Raw genomic sequence first — 16,552 nt, 5'->3', positions numbered from 1 at the left:
TCATTGTATAACTATGCAGGAATTTCTGAGGAAATTGCAATATGCCATTTTATTGAGTGCTAGCTAAATGTTTCCTTTGTTTTAGATTTCTGTTAGTCATGAAGATGTATTACATGAAAATCACAGGTTGCAGAATGAAATTGCCAGGTTAAGACTAGAAAGAGATGCAATAAAAAATCAGAACCAAGTAAAGGAAAAGAAATATCTGGAAGATATTGAAATTGCAAATAAAAAGAATGAAGACCTTCAAAGGACAATAAAACTGAATGAGGAAAGAATATTTCAATATAATGGACATCTTAACAGTCTGAGAGTAGAAAATACCCTGCTACATTCTAAACTGGAGAATGAAAAACAAATCAAGGAAAGACCAGAAACAGACATTGAATCACACCATTCCAGTCTGGCTGCTGCTGTACACAATTATGATGAAAGTCAGACATCAAAAGGAGGTGTGAAACTTGATTTCCAGAGAGCAAAGGAAGAGTGGGCTCATTTACAGGACAAGCTGAGTTTTGATATATCTAACCTAAATGAGATGCTTTCCCAACAGCTTTCCCAAGCTGGAAGAAAATTCAGTAGCCTAGAAATTGAGCTCCATCATTTAAGAGGCACTCTTAGAGAAAATTCTTCAGTTTTAGAACAGATACAAAGAGACCTTAAGCAAACACAGTGTCCAATGAAGGAAATTAAGCACATGTATCAGGTTGAAGAAGAGAAAGTGAATAAATACATGGGAAAGCAGGATTCTATAGAAGAGAGATTATCTCAAGTAGAAAGAGAAATTGCATTGCTTCGAGAGCAGTTGGATGATGCTCACAACAGAGTTGACTCTACGGAAAGGACACTAATTAACATTCAGGACCAGTTTTATGGTATTGTGAAGGCACTTCAGGGTGAGAGTAGAAAACAAACTGTCATGCTGGAAGATAGAAATAAAGAGTTAATGGATGAATGTAATCATTTAAAAGAAAGAATGTATCAGTATGAAAAGGAGAAAGCAGAAAAAGAGGTAAGTATCAAGAAAGGTAAATGTTCGTCAAACTTCCTGAAGGAAACTCAAAGTGAAATTTCACTCTGCATAAATGTTTTAATCTAGTTGGATATAAAAGTACATAGTTTATAAATGTACCTCCTGTATCAGCCCAGAAACGTACCTGGTTTGCAGCAAATACACCTCAGATCTGGTTCCCGATGAAGTGACCCCCGAGGTGACGAGTGTCTCTGTTTCCCTGACCACAGCAGCACACATCTGTGCACTTTCTGAGTTGTCACCTGTACCACAAAAATATGGAAAATTAAAAATCATCATGTCTTCATTACACATTGTTTTAAACTTTCAGAGTTATGTAGAACTGAATTTGAAATCCACACAAAAGTTAGATCTGAGAGTTTTTTAGTGCTGGGAATTGAACCGAAGTCCTGGTGCATGTTGCATTCAGGTTGTACCCCTGACTTGCCCCTGCCATGAAATAATTTTAATCTTTGTGTTGCTGTATTTTAAGACCGCGATGAAGAAAATGAATGGAAATGTTTATGGGCATTTTTAAATTAAGATTCAACTGTGCCGGGGATTTAGCTCAGTGGTTCCGCTGCCTGCTTTGCAGGCACAAGGTCCTGAGTATGATTCCTAGTCCCCCCTACCCCCAGCAAAAAGATTCAATTAAATGGGTTACTTTGACAGTTCATTCCAGATTTCCCAGATGAATTGAAGTATAGCTGCCATATTTTATGATACTTTTCCTGCTGTAGCTATATGTTTCTGTTTGGCATAATTTTATTTGTTTTCATGTTGGCATAAGCCAAAGCTGAAAATGTTTATCTCAAATTATATACTCTTACGACCTCTCAAGTCTTTAAAAGGCGTAAACTTTTCATTAAATCATAAATTAGGGGAAATTTGGCAATTTACAGCAAAACCATAGTTGATTTAATCTTCCTATGGGTACATGTGGTCTATTGAACATTTTCCCAAGTAACTTTTTTTTTTTTTTTTTGGTTCCTGGGATCGAACTTGGGTCCTTGCGCTTGTGCAGCAGGTGCCGAAACCATTGAGCTAAATCCCCAGCCCCCAAGTAACTTTCTTGTAATTTTCATTTTGAGGCTGTTCCTAATGTGTAAAGGATATGACTTTATCCAATACCAAGATAATTGTAGCAATCTGTGATATTACCTGGACATTGAATCTCCATTTTCAGGCTAAGGAATTCGGGTGGTGGGATTCATGTACAGCAGGAATGGAGTGCGTAGGGGAGAGAGTTGTATCAGCTGAGGTCAGGGAAAGAGGTGAAGGCCATGTTACCTAGGAACTTGCTTTTATTATGATACAGGCACCTATTGGATTTGAGCAGAGAGTTGAACATAAACTCTAATATAACTCGAAAGTTAATTTGAGTCTCTAGCCAAAATGAGGGAAAATATGTGGAATTTACCACCACCAGTCCCACCCATGTGCCCATTTCTTCTTGAGACTTAAGTAGGTTGTAAGCATTGCAAATTCATCAGAGAAGGAGTGGGTAGAGGGTTGAGTCTAGTGTCCCGGGAACAGAATAGTGACTGGCCAGGAAGACACCACTTCCATGTCCCTAAGTGAACTCAGCAATAAACAGGAGCATATACATGAATATGACTTGGAAAGATGACCTGATGTGGGTGGTGATATTTTTCAGGAGATATGCGAGTTAAATATTAACATAAAGATAAGGTGATTTATGAAGTCAGTAACTGAAATATCTTATCAGGTAGTTGTGAGACAACTTCAGCAAGACCTGGCTGTTACCCTAAATTAAGTCAAATCAGAAGTCAAGTATGTATGAAATGTAACATGTCAGCTGTTCATCTGCAGCTGCTTAAAAAATACAGTGTTTTGGAATCGTGATTTCAGTGGATAGATTTCTTTTATATTTTCATTATGACTGTTATAATTTTATTATCTTCATACTATAAGTTACTCTTTCTTTCTGCCATTTTTCTCACAATTTCCCACATCTTTACTTGAAATATTTGACCTTAGGAAAGTTGAGAAATACAGCAAAGTTGAGAGACTTGTTCCTGTTAAGCAATATTTTTAGTGATATGTCTGTCATCACGGTGATATAGGCAGATTCAATCAGAGGATAATGTTTAACAAAATATTTCAGAACTTTATCTTATTTCTTGCCTTCACTTTTGTGAATATAGAATCTTTGTATATTTATATCATGGATTTCACGATGAGTTGTATAGAAAGTGTTTTCTCAAAAAGGCAAATGTTTTAGGATACAGATATTCCTCATTTAACAATCTACTTGTTTAGTAATTGTTCAGATTTATGACTGAGGTGCGCTTTTCGGGCTTATAACCCACCCCCTGGACTTACAACCCATCTTTTTTTTTTTTTTTTTAGTTCTGTACATCTTGTCTAGAGAGCCTCAATACTTTTTTGTGCAGTACAGTTTATAGAGTACTGTAATTTTTGCTGATTTTCCTGTACAATACAGTACTGTACTTTTATGTTCTGTTATACATTACAATACTGCATGTAAGAGTTATGCAGATAAAAGCAAAGTCATCAAGTCAGAGTTTCCTTTGACCATTTCTTTGCTCTGAATATTGTGATGTGCATGCTATGTACAGTTCCTCATTTAAGGATGTTCCTTTGTCACAGGAATGTAACTCAGTCATTAAACAAGGAGTGTGTAATTTTAAAACTATTTGAAAAGTTACACATTTCCTTCATTTTTGTTTCATTTTAAAATAAAGGTATGGAAATATTCAGATCATGTATTTATATCTAAAATAAAGAATTAAGAAAATTATCTAAGTTCTGCCATTGGATTTTTCTTAAAAGCAACTTTATTGAGCTATAATGCAGATACTCATTTAAAGTGTAAGATTGAACATCTATTAGTATTACTCAGTCACATAAGCACCACCACAGTCAATTATAGATCATTTTCATCCCCTTGAAAAGAAACTCCAAATCCCTCAGCTGTCTCTCCATCTTCCCCAGTCCTAGGAAACCGTCAGTCTCTTTTTAGTATCTATTTTCCTTGTCCTGGACATTTCATATAAATAGAGTCATACACATTTGTCCTGGGTTTTGTTGTTTTTGTTGTTGTTGTTTGTTTTGAGATAAGGTCTTGCTGTGTAGCTCAGGCTGGCCTCGAACTCAGCAATCCTCTGCCTCAACCTCCTGAGTGCTGGGATTACAGGCATGCGCCAACAGACTGGGCTCACATTTATCCTTCATGATTGGCTTCTTTCACTTAGCATAGTGTTTTCAGGGTTTACCTGTGTTATAGCTCATTTCTTTCTGTTGCAGAGTTGTGAACTCTATTATATGTCTACCTCATGTATCTATTGATCAGTTGAAGGACCTGTGGGTGGTTGATAGGTCACTTTTGGCTGCACTTAATGCTACTATAGACATTCACCAGTTACTGTGCACTCACTTTTTTCCCCCTGCCATTGGGTTTTATCCTCTGAGTTAGTGTCCTGATGTCACCCTCTCCCTGCTTTTATTTGTACTGACCTCTCTGTAGTTTCTTTTCATTTGGCCTCCAGTATTCAGAAGTGGCTCACAATTTACTCTTTGCTATGAAGCTTTCTCATCCCATTTGACTCTTGGTGATGACACTGTTTGCACCACAGTGGTCTGTGGAGAACAATTTAGCCAGGCTGCAATCTTACATTGCTTTTTTTGTTTTTGGAGAAATAATCTGGCCTAAGTATAGATTAATTGACCTAAGGAGAGAATAATGTCTTGATATTCATGTCATCACCTGTCCTTGACTAAATTGAAAATATTTTTTCCTTAGCAGTTACTAGGAAAAAAATTAAGATTGGCCATGGTGGTGCATGCCTGTAATCTCAGCACTCAGGAGGCTGAGGCAAGAGGATCACCATTTGGGGCCAGCCTGGGCTACATAGTGAGTTCAAGGCCAGGCTGAACTACAAGCAAGACCTTGTCCAAAAAGAAATTAATTATTTTCTACTATAACCAATCATTTGTTATGGTTTATATTATAAAGATATTTTAAGAAATATAAAATTGAAGCACTTTATCTAATAGAGGACAATTTTCTATCAAATGTTCATATTTTTCTCACCATAGAAAAGAAATGCCTTTCTTCATTATATAGCTATACCTGGGATTTATAGACCATGCATTTGACCAACTGAAAAGCTCTGTTATGTACCCACACCACACACCCTTCATTTGCTCATCAGAGTGCTTGCAAAAGGAGCCCAGCACTTACTGGAAAGGAATTGATTTGGGACCTTTGTGTAGCAAAAAGGTCCAGTAGCTTCAGCTCCGCGGCTTTCGTGCCCTCTTGTGGTCGAGTCACATACGTAATACTCAATCCAGGAAGCACTCTCTGTGTGATCATTGCCCACTGAGTGGTGCTGAGAGAAAATAAACTGTAAGTTGTTACAGTAAGATACCGTTGGCTACTTGAATTAATCAGTGGGTCTCATTGATTAACCAATGGGGTGTGTTTTGGGCCCCATGCGCTGTTTATTGCTGCCTTCTTTGTGAATAATGGCCAGTTGAGTTTGTAAAGACCTCTTCCATTGCTGCCATCAGATTTTGCTTTCTCTAGCCTGAAGTCAGCTCAGGAGGCACCAGGGAGCAGCACAGTGAGTGTCTCCCTCCTTCCCTCCTCCAAACCCCCCTGGACCTTGCTGGCCACAGCCTCACCCAGAGCCCTGGTGCATCCTGAAAACTTCTGTATTTGCTCTTTACTGCTTCACCTTTTTAAAACAATTTTTTCTGGCACTGGAGACTGAACCGTGGGCCTTCCACTGAGCTACAACCCGGGCTGTTTTTATGTTTTATTCTGAGACAGGATCTTGCTAAATTGCCCAGGCTGGGCTTACATTTGCTATCCTCATGCCTCAGCCTCCCTGAGTGCTGGGATTATAGACATTCGCCACTACACCTGGCCTAATTTGTTTCTTGTTGATTTTTGAGATAGGATCTCACTCTATATCCCAGGCTGACCTTGAATTTACTATGTCACCCCCGGGTAGCCTCAAGCTTAGAGCAATCCGCCTCAGCCTCCTGAGTGCTAGGATCCCAAGTGTGTGACAAAAAGCCCAGCTCCTGTTTTAAATTTTGAGACATGATCTCACTAAATTACCAAGGCTGGGTGGGACCTAGGCAATCTTCTGCCTCAGCTTCCCTAAAATATCAAATGTTATTAAAACATAAAACACAGTAATATCTAATGGCAAAGATTTTATATAGCTCACTGTGTGTCACATATTCTTCTAAGGTCTTTATGTATATTCCATCAGTTAATTTTTCCAGCAGTCTATTGAGCTGTAGATGCTGTAGTTATCTCCCAATTCATAGACGAAGAAAACAAGACAAAGTTCATCTTCTTACAATCCCACTGCTGGTAACTGGTGGAGCTGGGACTCAGGCCCAGGCATTCTCACTTTTGTGTAGATACTTTTTCTCAAACAGTTTCAGGAGCCATCTAGATGTTACTGAATTGTAATGCTCATTTCAGCATCCCTGGCATACCTCTTGTCAGTCATATGTAAGAATTTTTCAACTCATGGTTGATGAATCGTACTTGGAATACAAAAATACAAAAGTACAGTATAATGTTTGTAATATAAAAATACAACTAAAAGGACAGCATGAGTAAAGGAATTTCCTCTTTTTCCCCATTTTACCAAGTTTTTTTGTTTTTGGGTTTTTTCCTGCAACACGGGGATCTCCCTGAATTGCCAAGGCTGGTCTGGAGACTCACCTTCCCAAGTAGCTGGGACTACAGGCACATAGTACTGTGCCAGCCTTCCGGTTTTGTCAGTTTGAGTACCCGATGACAGCTAAAATCAGGAATAGTGTGTTTCAGACCTAGAGCAGGGATCAATACACTTTTCTGTAAAGGGCCAGATAGTGTTATGTTGAGCTCTGTGGGCCAGAGGATCCTTGCTTCAACAATTCAGTTAACTCTTAGTAGCAGCACAGAGGTAACTATGAACAGTACGGATGTGGAGCACTGTGGCTGTGTTCCAGTACAACTGTAGCGTGAAAACTGGTGGTGGGCAGGTTATTAGTAAAGTTTTTTGTTTTGTTTTGTTTTTTCAGTTGGAAGAAGAGAATCGATACACAGAGACTGTGCAGGGTGCTGAGAAGATGCAAGAACACCTGCAAAAGTATGATTTAAAGCACTATACAAATAACTTGAGCATTTGTAAAGCAAATGAACAATATCGTTTGAGAAATATGTCAGATAATCAGTAAATCTCCATCAAGCTGTGTGAAATTCTACCTGTGATAAAGTTTCTTGAAATGAGAAATTTAGGTCTGTGGATATAGTGCAATAGTAAGAGCATGTGCTTTACATATGAGGCTCTGGGCTCCATCACAACACTGCAGAAGAATTATCCACGACCACAGCTAGAACCATGATAATTACCAAATCATCTACTTTTTCCAATTTTTGAGATTGTGTATATTTTTTCAAATGTTCAAAAATTATGTGATTTTTAAAAATAGGTCCATGAAAATAATTATTTTTCTATAAATATTTTAGACTTCAACTTGAAAATTCCAGGCTGAAAAGTAAAGTCAAAAAGCAAGCATGGAAAATTGAACACCTTCAGAAAAACTTGTTCAGTGCAAATTGGGTAAGTCAGTCTCTTCTGCATTTCTATCATAGTGAAAAGGGATTTTTATTCTCTAATAGTATATAGGAATATGTTAGGCAATAAGAAAAATCTCATTGATAAAAATATCTGTCATAATCATATTGATACTACTTGCTCTACTTGTAGTGAAGTCCTCTTTATAGAAGGTAGTTGAATTTATACAATTACTTTGGCAGTAATATTTTAATAAGAAAGATTGTGATAGTCTAAAATCAATATTTTATATATACCACATTTTGTTTATCCATTATCCATCGATGGACCTGAAAGTTATTTCTACATTTTGTTGGAAATAATGCTTCTCTGGACATTGATATATAATTACATATTTGGAATACTAGCTAATATTTTATAATAACTTTTAAAATTTCAGGATATTTACTTATGTAATCTAGAATTTTGAATTTCTCTTGGAATCAAAGCTTTTCCATGAGATTTTGAGTATAAATTACTTGTAATTTATATCCTTATCAAGAATAGATACTAGGTCATTAGGCAATCATTTTTTCCCAGAGAAACATTTATTTCTCTTCGACTGTAAGAAGAGGAAAAAGATGGCAGTAAAAAAGTACAAATGGCTGTTTATCTTACAGAGTTAACTAGCACTCCTAGCATTGTGGTTTCAGATTTTTTTTCCAGCCATTTATGCTTACCAGCTACTCAAAGATGTAACAGTCCAGAAGATTGATGTACAAGTCTGGTGACAGTTTGCTGAGGTATAATGAAAACCATGTAACTGCTGAGCAAGCACTGCAGAGTCTCCTGTTGTTCATGCTCTGCCATTGGGAATTAGGGTCACAGAATGCACTGTGTGTGGGGAATTGGAGCTGTGAGCCAGCTCCTTCCACCAACTGATTTCTTTTTTTTTTTGGTACCAGGGATCAAACTGGGGTCCTTGCACTTGCACAGCAGGTGGCAAAACCACTAAGCAAAATCCCCAGCCCTACTAATTTCTTAACATCAGAGCAACTTATTCCACACAGCTCCATTACAAAGATACATGTTATGGCTTGTGTCTAGTTGTCCCCTAAAGCCTCATGTGGTCATGGGTGGGGCCTTTTCAGAGGTGGCTGAATCTAGTGTGTGATGCTGGGATTAAGGGTGTGTGATTACTAAATTGGTCCACTGATTGATTTGCGTAGTCCTGGGATCAAGGACATGATGCCAGGATTAATGGTGTGAGTGCTACCCATCCCAAAGGTAGGTAGCCTGGACAAGATAGAAGGGATAGAAAGAGGCTTGTCACTTGTTGCTTATTCCTGCTGCTTGTCTTCTCTGAGATGTCTCTCTGCCATGCCACCCTGCCTCGGAGCCAGCCAACTATGAAGTGAAACTTCTACAAACTGTGAGCTAAATGAACCTTTCCCCCCTTAACTTGCGGGTGTTGGGTATTTTGTCTCAGCAACAAGAAAAGCAAACTAAGACACGTAATCAGGGGCACCAGAGTGTTCTGAGTATTGTTTCTCTGAAGAAACATGGAGAACTAATTTTTTCTAGATTTCACATAAATTAGTCCTGCTTTATTGCTATACTTTTCATATACATAACATAACAATATAATGTTTTATTTTCTTTCTTTTTTTTTGTTTTGGTACTGGGCATCGAACTTGGGTCGTTGCACTTGCGCAGCAGGTGGTGAAACCACTGAGCTAAATCCCCGGCCCATAACAATATAATGATAAAGAGTCTTCTGTGAATTAAAATGCCAGGAGACATACTCTTACATTAAGCATCATGCACAAATGTATTCAGGTGTTGAAAAATGGGTAATAGCACAGTATAGAACAGGAAAGTATTGGAAAGAAAACAATGGGAAACATTCTGACCCCAGTGAAAAAAGTAGCATTATAAAAGAAAAGAAGATAAATTATGCTGGTCAGTATTCTAAGGGTAAATGCCCCCTCCCCAAGATTAGAAAATGAATAAATTCAAAGTAACACCAATGTGACTCAATATGCAATGTGTAGGATTCTCCTCAGAAGTAATTCATACCGAATAATGGCTGGTGAGGCTTCTTCTATGAGAAGTGAACTGAAAGGAAAAAGTAAAAGTATAAATGACCCCTGAACAGAGGTCAGGGATGGTAATGGGGATGAGGTAATCAGAGTCAAAGGCTCTGATTTAAGGGCCTCTGAGAATTTGAAATGAAATGGGGACAAGACTGAGCTACTGCCTTTGGGAGAGCAGTGGGGCTAGAGGAGCAGAGAGGAGGTGTGGACACTGTGAGCAGAGGCTGCCAAGCAGTTGGCCGGTTAAGAGTGCTATTAAAATAAAAGTCCTTGATGGACCCTCACATTACTTTATTGGAATTACAGCAGGAAAAGTAGGTTTTAATGTACAAGAAGTGATAAAAACACTAAATTTGTAGGTGAGACCATGTGTCAAGGGAATATTAGAGGCCAGTGGAGCAGGAGAAACAAGATGATAGCCACAAGAATCATTCAAAAGTTAGATTTCTGTACATTACAAAGAAGACTTAAACTTTAAGGAAAAATGTTTAATAGCAAAGAAAGAATAAGAAGAGGGAAGAAGGAAGGGGAGGGGACGGGGGGGAGGAGGAGGGGGGGAGGAGGAGGAGGAGGAGTAGGAGGAGGAGGAAGAGGAGGAGGAGATAAATTCCTGAGAGACTGCTTATGGAGAATTAGTATCTTTCTCTTCCCAAAGTCAGGTGGTTCAAAAATACAGTGAAATCAGGTATATAGTTTCCAAAACTTGTCTTGATAAAATATGGTTTAAATAAATCTGGGAAACTTAAGTTATTGATGGAAAGACTTCTAGGCTATCTTTAGAAACTAAAATGGAAATATAACCATTCTTTTTAAATTTTTTCATCAACATTTATGTGTAAAACTTTTAACAAATTTTGGCAGTACAAATTTCACAAAAGGAATTATGAAGCTACAAGTTAATTTGAGCTATGTTAAGAGAAATAATTATTTTTGAAGTCTGTACTTATTGGTGTCAGGTTTATACAATGCATTAAAACATTCATGAACTCATGAGAAGTCATATTTTTAAGAAAGACGAGTGAATTTCTAGATTAAAAAATAATTTTAAATTGGTTTTCAAAGTCTGAAGGTGATAAAGAACAATTAAAGAAACTTACTGAGCTAACGGAATATCTGAAATATACCTTGGATGAAGAAAAGAAGAAAAATGCTGAGTTTCAAAAAGAGCTAACTGGGTAAGACTTTTTTATGTCAAATCTTATCAACCATTCATTAAATGATTTCACTGCTAAAGCTAAAGACAGCCTATATCATCTTTAACAACACTAAAATTAATCTTGATTTATCTTGTATTTCTTTGTACTTCTTTCTTTTTTTAGTTATAAAACCTATCACAGAATTACACTTTGGTGCTTCCATGTGTGCATGAGGTGTACATGTTATTAACCTTCTGTTTGCTTAGTGTGTGTGTGTGTATCTTTACACATATATACTACATAAATAATGTACAGTCATCTCTCGATGTATTCAGGTTATTGGTTCCAGGACCCCCTCAGATGCCAAACTCCATGGACACTCAAGTCTCTTTCATATCGTGGTGTAGTATTTGCACATAACCTACGCAAACCTCCCATACACTTTATATTGTCTCTAGATTACTGACAATACCTAATATAATGTAAATGTTATATAAATCATTGGTATATCATTCAGGGAGTAAGGACAAAAAAAATCAGTATGTGTTCAGTACAGATGCAGTTTTTATCTGAGTATTTTCAGTCCACTATTGATTAACCTACAGATAGAAAGCAGTGACTGTATATATGGCTCATACACACAAAATGTACATATGACTTGCAGATACAAATGTTTCTACCGCCAGATGAAGAAAATGGAATGTTTTCCAGTGTCTTGAAGTCCCCAACATGGCTGCTTTTCTGTTTATTTGTGGACAACTTGAGTTTGTTATGAATCTAATCACTATTTTTCTCTCCTTTAACTGTCTGTCTTTACATTGTTTTGCATCTCTTGCATTTTGTCAACATTGTGCTAACAAAGGCTGAAACGTCTTATTTAAACAACCTTTTAGTCTATCCATCATTTCTCTATTGATTTCCCTTCCCCTAAACTCTGCCTCTTTTCTTTACCTCTCCAACTCAGATTTCAAAGATGCTATTTCCTCTATTTTCTACTTTGAATAATCTCTTTGATGTTTTGTTTTGTTTCCTTTTCTTTCCCTTTTGGTCTGGGATTGAACGTATGTCCTTGCACATGCTGAACACATGCTCTATCACTGAGCTACACCTCCATTCCACCTTCAGAGTTTTGTGCGCACTTTCTTTACTTGTTCACCATGGTTAAAAGGTGTCAAAGTATATTTTCTTTATCTTTTTAAGCATTCCTATATCAGTATATTTTATATATTTTTTTCACCTTACTGGGCTTTAGCTAACAATAATAAGTTCATTTTTATGTTAATATACCAAAGTGGATATTAATTTTAGAATCCTGTATATGGTTACAGTGTTAGCTCTTTACGTGCACACATATATCATAAACATTGTGCATATATTCTTCTAAGATTATAATTTCATCAAAATGCTTTCAAATAATGTTAGCTAGAAGCAAATGAAAGAATCGTAATTTCTAGATTTGCTTCTTTTACAATAGAACATAGTATCTGTTTAAAGAATTAACACTCTCAAAACTTCACTTTGTACATTCTTGCAGATTTAAGAACCTTTTAAAAATGACAAAAACAGAGTTAAATGAGCAGGAAAATGGAGACTTCGATTTTCATGGAGATTTGAAATCTAATGAATTGGATATTCCAGTTAGCATCCTAATACACAAGGTAATTTTTCATTAGTTTGGGGAAGAAAAACTACTTAGTTTGGGGACCTATAAATCTCTCAGTGTGTTGAGCAGTAAAATGAAGGTTTTTTTGGGTTTTTTTTTTTTTACTTTATAGACTTAATATCAATGAAAAATGTAATGGTTTTCTATTAAAAAGGCATACTGCTGTCTTAAGCCCTCGCTGATGATATAAACCCAACCTATACACCATTATATGACCCCAAATCATGTGTACCAAAAGAATCTGGGAGGGAAGGTTACATATTTATTGAAACACTATTGACATACCTTGAAATTCAGACATTTAAAGTATGTGGTTTGGTGGCTTTTGGTATACTCACCGAGTTAGCAATCATCACCACTGTTTTGGAACATTCTTCCACCCTAAAAGGAAAACTCATACCCTTTAGCCATCACCTTCCCTGCTCAGCCTCAGAGAACCACTGATGTACTTTGAGATTTGCTTCTTCAAGACATTTTGTATCAAAGTCCTCATATGATATGTGCTCTGGCATCTTTTTTTACTGTCCTCTTTCATTTAGCATGCTTTCAAGATTTATCTGTGTTTTAGCAGGTATCAGTACTTAATTTCCTCTTCTAAGTAATATCCTCTTAATGGATTTTTAATTCATCACTTGATGGACTTTTGGAATAGTTTCCATTTTGACAGTTATTAATGCTGCTGTGGATATACATGTACAAGTTTTTGTGTTTGCCTGTTTTCATTTCTCTTGGCTTATGAGTGGAATTGCTGAATCATGTGATAACTCTGTGGTTAACCTTTTGAGAAACTAGCAGTACCAGTCTGTTTTCCAGACTTGTATGAGAGCATACGAGCATTGTATGAGAGTTGCTGTTTCTCTTCATCCTTGCCACACACAGTCCTTCTTTTTGATGGAAAAAAGATTCCATTCTAGTGAAGTGATGTCTCATTGTGGTTTTCACTTGCATTTTCCTGGTGACTAAGGGGATGGTGTGGAGCACATGTGTTTTCACAGGTTGACTGGCCGTTCACACATCTTCATTGGAGAAATGTCTATTTAAATTCTTTCTCCATTTTTAAATTGAGTTGTCTTTTTTATTTTAAAATTATGAGTCCTTTATATATCCTAGGCATAAATCCCTTACCAGATACATGATTTTCACACATTTTTTGCCACTCAGTAGCCTACCTTTTCACTTTCTTGGTGTGGTGTGTTTTCAAGCATTTTTTTTTTTTTTTTTTTGGCACCAGGGATCGAACTCGGGTCCTTGCACTTTCGAGGCAGGTGGTGGAACCACTGGGCTAAATCCCCAGCCCCGCATTTACTTTTGACAAAGTCTAGTTAATCAATTTTTTTTCTTCTGTTATCATATCTGGAAAACTGTTCTCAAATCTAGTCAGACTGGTTTTCTCAGCCTGCTTCCTAAATGTAGAACTTCAACATCCAAAGACCTCTTTCATGTTTGCTGTTTTGTCTTAGTTCAAGCTGGTGAGCAGTGCTTCTGCTACTACATTTTCTTGACAATTTTATATTTTCTGTGAATTTTATTGGATTCATGCCCTGTGAGAAGTTACTTTTCCAAATCTTTTTGACTTAAGTTGTCTATTTTAGGCTTCCTGTGAAACTGTACTAAGGTGATTCCATTAAGATTTTTGCATTTGAGGGCACAGCCTTAAGTCTTTCTGAAATCTTACCAAAAGCTTTTGTAGTCATAGCCTTGGCTTCATCTCCTTCCTTCCTTCCTTCCTTCCTTCCTTCCTTCCTTCCTTTCTTTCTTTCTTTCTTTCTTTCTCTGTCTTCCTTCCTTCCTTCCTTCCTTTCTTCCCTTTCTCCCCTTTCTTTCCTTTCTTCCCTTCTTCCTTCCTTCCTTCCTTCTTTTTTAGCCTTGGCTTCGTCTTCAGACCATGTATTCCCAGCAGCACCCTGGATTTGATCTGATCCCAAAAGCCATTTGTTTTAGCATTATTTGGCAGTGTTATATATTAATGTTACTTTGCAAAAATTTTAGCATTCTTTGACATGTCCAGAGGCTACAAATGAGAAGCAGATATTTGAACCCAGTAAATCCTGGTTTTCAGCAAGTCTCACTTTAGCTCATCTTTCAGCAGTTTTTCAGCTGCTTGCTATGTAGCCAGAGTCCTCTTTCTTCAGGTATCAGTATCATTTCCTTCACTGGCCTCAAAGTCCTTCCTCTCAGCCTCTTTGAGGGCCACCCCTCTTCCAATAACAGTCGCTTTGGAGCCCTTTGAGTTTGCTTCCTTTTCTAGGTCCTTTCTGCTTCCACTTATGTCCAATCCAGGGACATTCTAGAATGTAATTCCAATTGACATAAAACCTTTGCAATTCAGGAAAAGGCTTATAACTAAAATCCATACATACCATAGTCATTAATTAAAGTCATATTTTCAGCATCTTACTCTGTTAGCATTGATTGGTTGTACTACTAAGAGATAGCTCAGAGTCATTTTAAGAAGGACAGAAATGAAACAATCCTAGGAAAATAAAGAGTCCAAGATCAAGTGCACGTTTTGTGACAAAGAATAATGAGTGTAGAGAATATATTTGTGGAGTGAAGCTCAGCCATTCCCAGCACCCGGAAGGAAGCTCCCCCGCCTCCATCCCAGGCTCCTAGGGCAGTGAAGCTCAGCCAGTCCCAGCACCTGGAAGGAAGCTCCCCGCCTCCATCCCAGGCTCCTAGGGCAGTGAAGCTCAGCCAGTCCCAGCACCTGGAAGGAAGCTCTCCGCCTCCATCCCAGGCTCCTAGGGCAGTGAAGCTCAGCCAGTCCCAGCACCTGGAAGGAAGCTCCCCTGCCGCCACCCCAACCTCCTAGGGGAGAGAAGCTCAGCCGGTCCCAGTATTCGGAAGGAAGCTCCCCCACTGCCATCCCAAGCTCCTAGGGCAGAGAAGGTGAGCCGTGTGGCCGCCAGAAGCACCCCACTCCCGGGGGAATGAGAAGACACATAATCCTCCAAAACAGACTTCCAGATCACCTACAGCAACCCCAAAGGGAAAAGAGATGGAACACTCTGATACTCAACCACCTGGACTCTCTGAACTGGCAACAAAAGGGGATCTGGGAAAAATGAAATCAGAAATAATTACTCAGATAACAGCAAAGATTTTGCTCATGGTCCAAGACATGATTAATACATCTAGAGAGGACACAGAGAAAACAATATAGGATCTGAGGAACATGATGGAATCCCAACATAGGAAACAAATGGAATCCATAAAACAGATACAAACAAATTTCCAAGAGATTAAAAACTCCATCGAAAGTCTGTGCAGCAGAATGAGCCAATGTGAGGATAGAATTTCACATATAGAAGATAAGATTGCAATTAGTGAGGAGGACAAGAAAAATGGCTTTAAAATTGTAAGGGAAGATGAGAAATCAATCCAGCAGCTGCTAGATGATGCAAAGAAGAATAACATAAGGCTGATTGGAGTCAATGAAGAAAGAGGAGAGAGTGCAGATGACATAAAAAAACTCTTCACAGAAGTGATGGCAGAAAACTTCCCAAGGAGGGGAAAAGAACTTGACATACAGATAAGTGAGGCATATACGACTCCAGCTAGTCTTGATCAAAAAAAATCTACACATAGGCATATAATAGTTAGGATTCCAGAAATCCAACAGAAGAATAAAATTCTACAAGCAGTGAGAGAAAAGAAACAAATCACACACAAAGGAAAGCCCATCAGAATCACAGCAGACTTCTCAATGCAAACCCTCAAGGCCAGAAGAGCTTGGAGTGATGTATTTCAAGCCCTAAAGGAAAAGAGCCTCCAACCCAGATTGATGTACCCTGCAAAACTATCTTTCAAAATTGATAGAGAAATAAGATACTTTGATGATAAATAGCACCTCAGGAACATCATGAATACCAAACCGGCACTCCAAAAAACTTTAGACAATACCCTAGGAAAAGACAATGAGGATCACAACCCCAGGAAGCCCAGCAGAATGAATCCACTGACTGGGTGTGACAAATTAAATGCAAAGGGGGAGAATCCAACAAAAAGAAAAAGTCATGACAAGGCTTTTAAAGCTTTTGACTTCATGTCCCTAAAGACTGTATAATTCAATCTTATTATTGTACTGATGAGTA

General features: G+C 37.9%; 1 protein-coding gene across 14 annotated transcripts in view; it reads left to right on the top strand.

The window, feature by feature from the left end:
- The window catches only part of LOC147821220 (ankyrin repeat domain-containing protein 26-like), a 122,032-nt gene that overhangs the window by 96,079 nt on the left and 9,401 nt on the right, over positions 1 to 16,552 (top strand). For 13 of the 14 annotated variants that reach the window (XM_087201226.1, XM_087201221.1, XM_087201223.1 and 10 more), the window contains 5 exons: positions 86 to 1,012; positions 7,088 to 7,155; positions 7,536 to 7,629; positions 10,722 to 10,834; positions 12,330 to 12,453. In XM_087201226.1, coding sequence (XP_087057352.1) covers positions 86 to 1,012; positions 7,088 to 7,155; positions 7,536 to 7,629; positions 10,722 to 10,834; positions 12,330 to 12,453 — 1,326 coding nt within the window. The remainder of the gene's footprint in view (positions 1 to 85; positions 1,013 to 7,087; positions 7,156 to 7,535; positions 7,630 to 10,721; positions 10,835 to 12,329; positions 12,454 to 16,552) is intronic. The other variant, XM_087201234.1, reaches the window with a different exon arrangement.

This window comes from Heterocephalus glaber, unplaced genomic scaffold (genome assembly GCF_053883595.1).
Source record: "Heterocephalus glaber isolate CG9 unplaced genomic scaffold, H.glaber_assembly_v1.0 deba00001758, whole genome shotgun sequence".
Classification (NCBI taxonomy): Eukaryota; Metazoa; Chordata; class Mammalia; order Rodentia; family Bathyergidae; genus Heterocephalus; species Heterocephalus glaber.
This window is presented reverse-complemented; position numbering and strand designations above follow the sequence as displayed.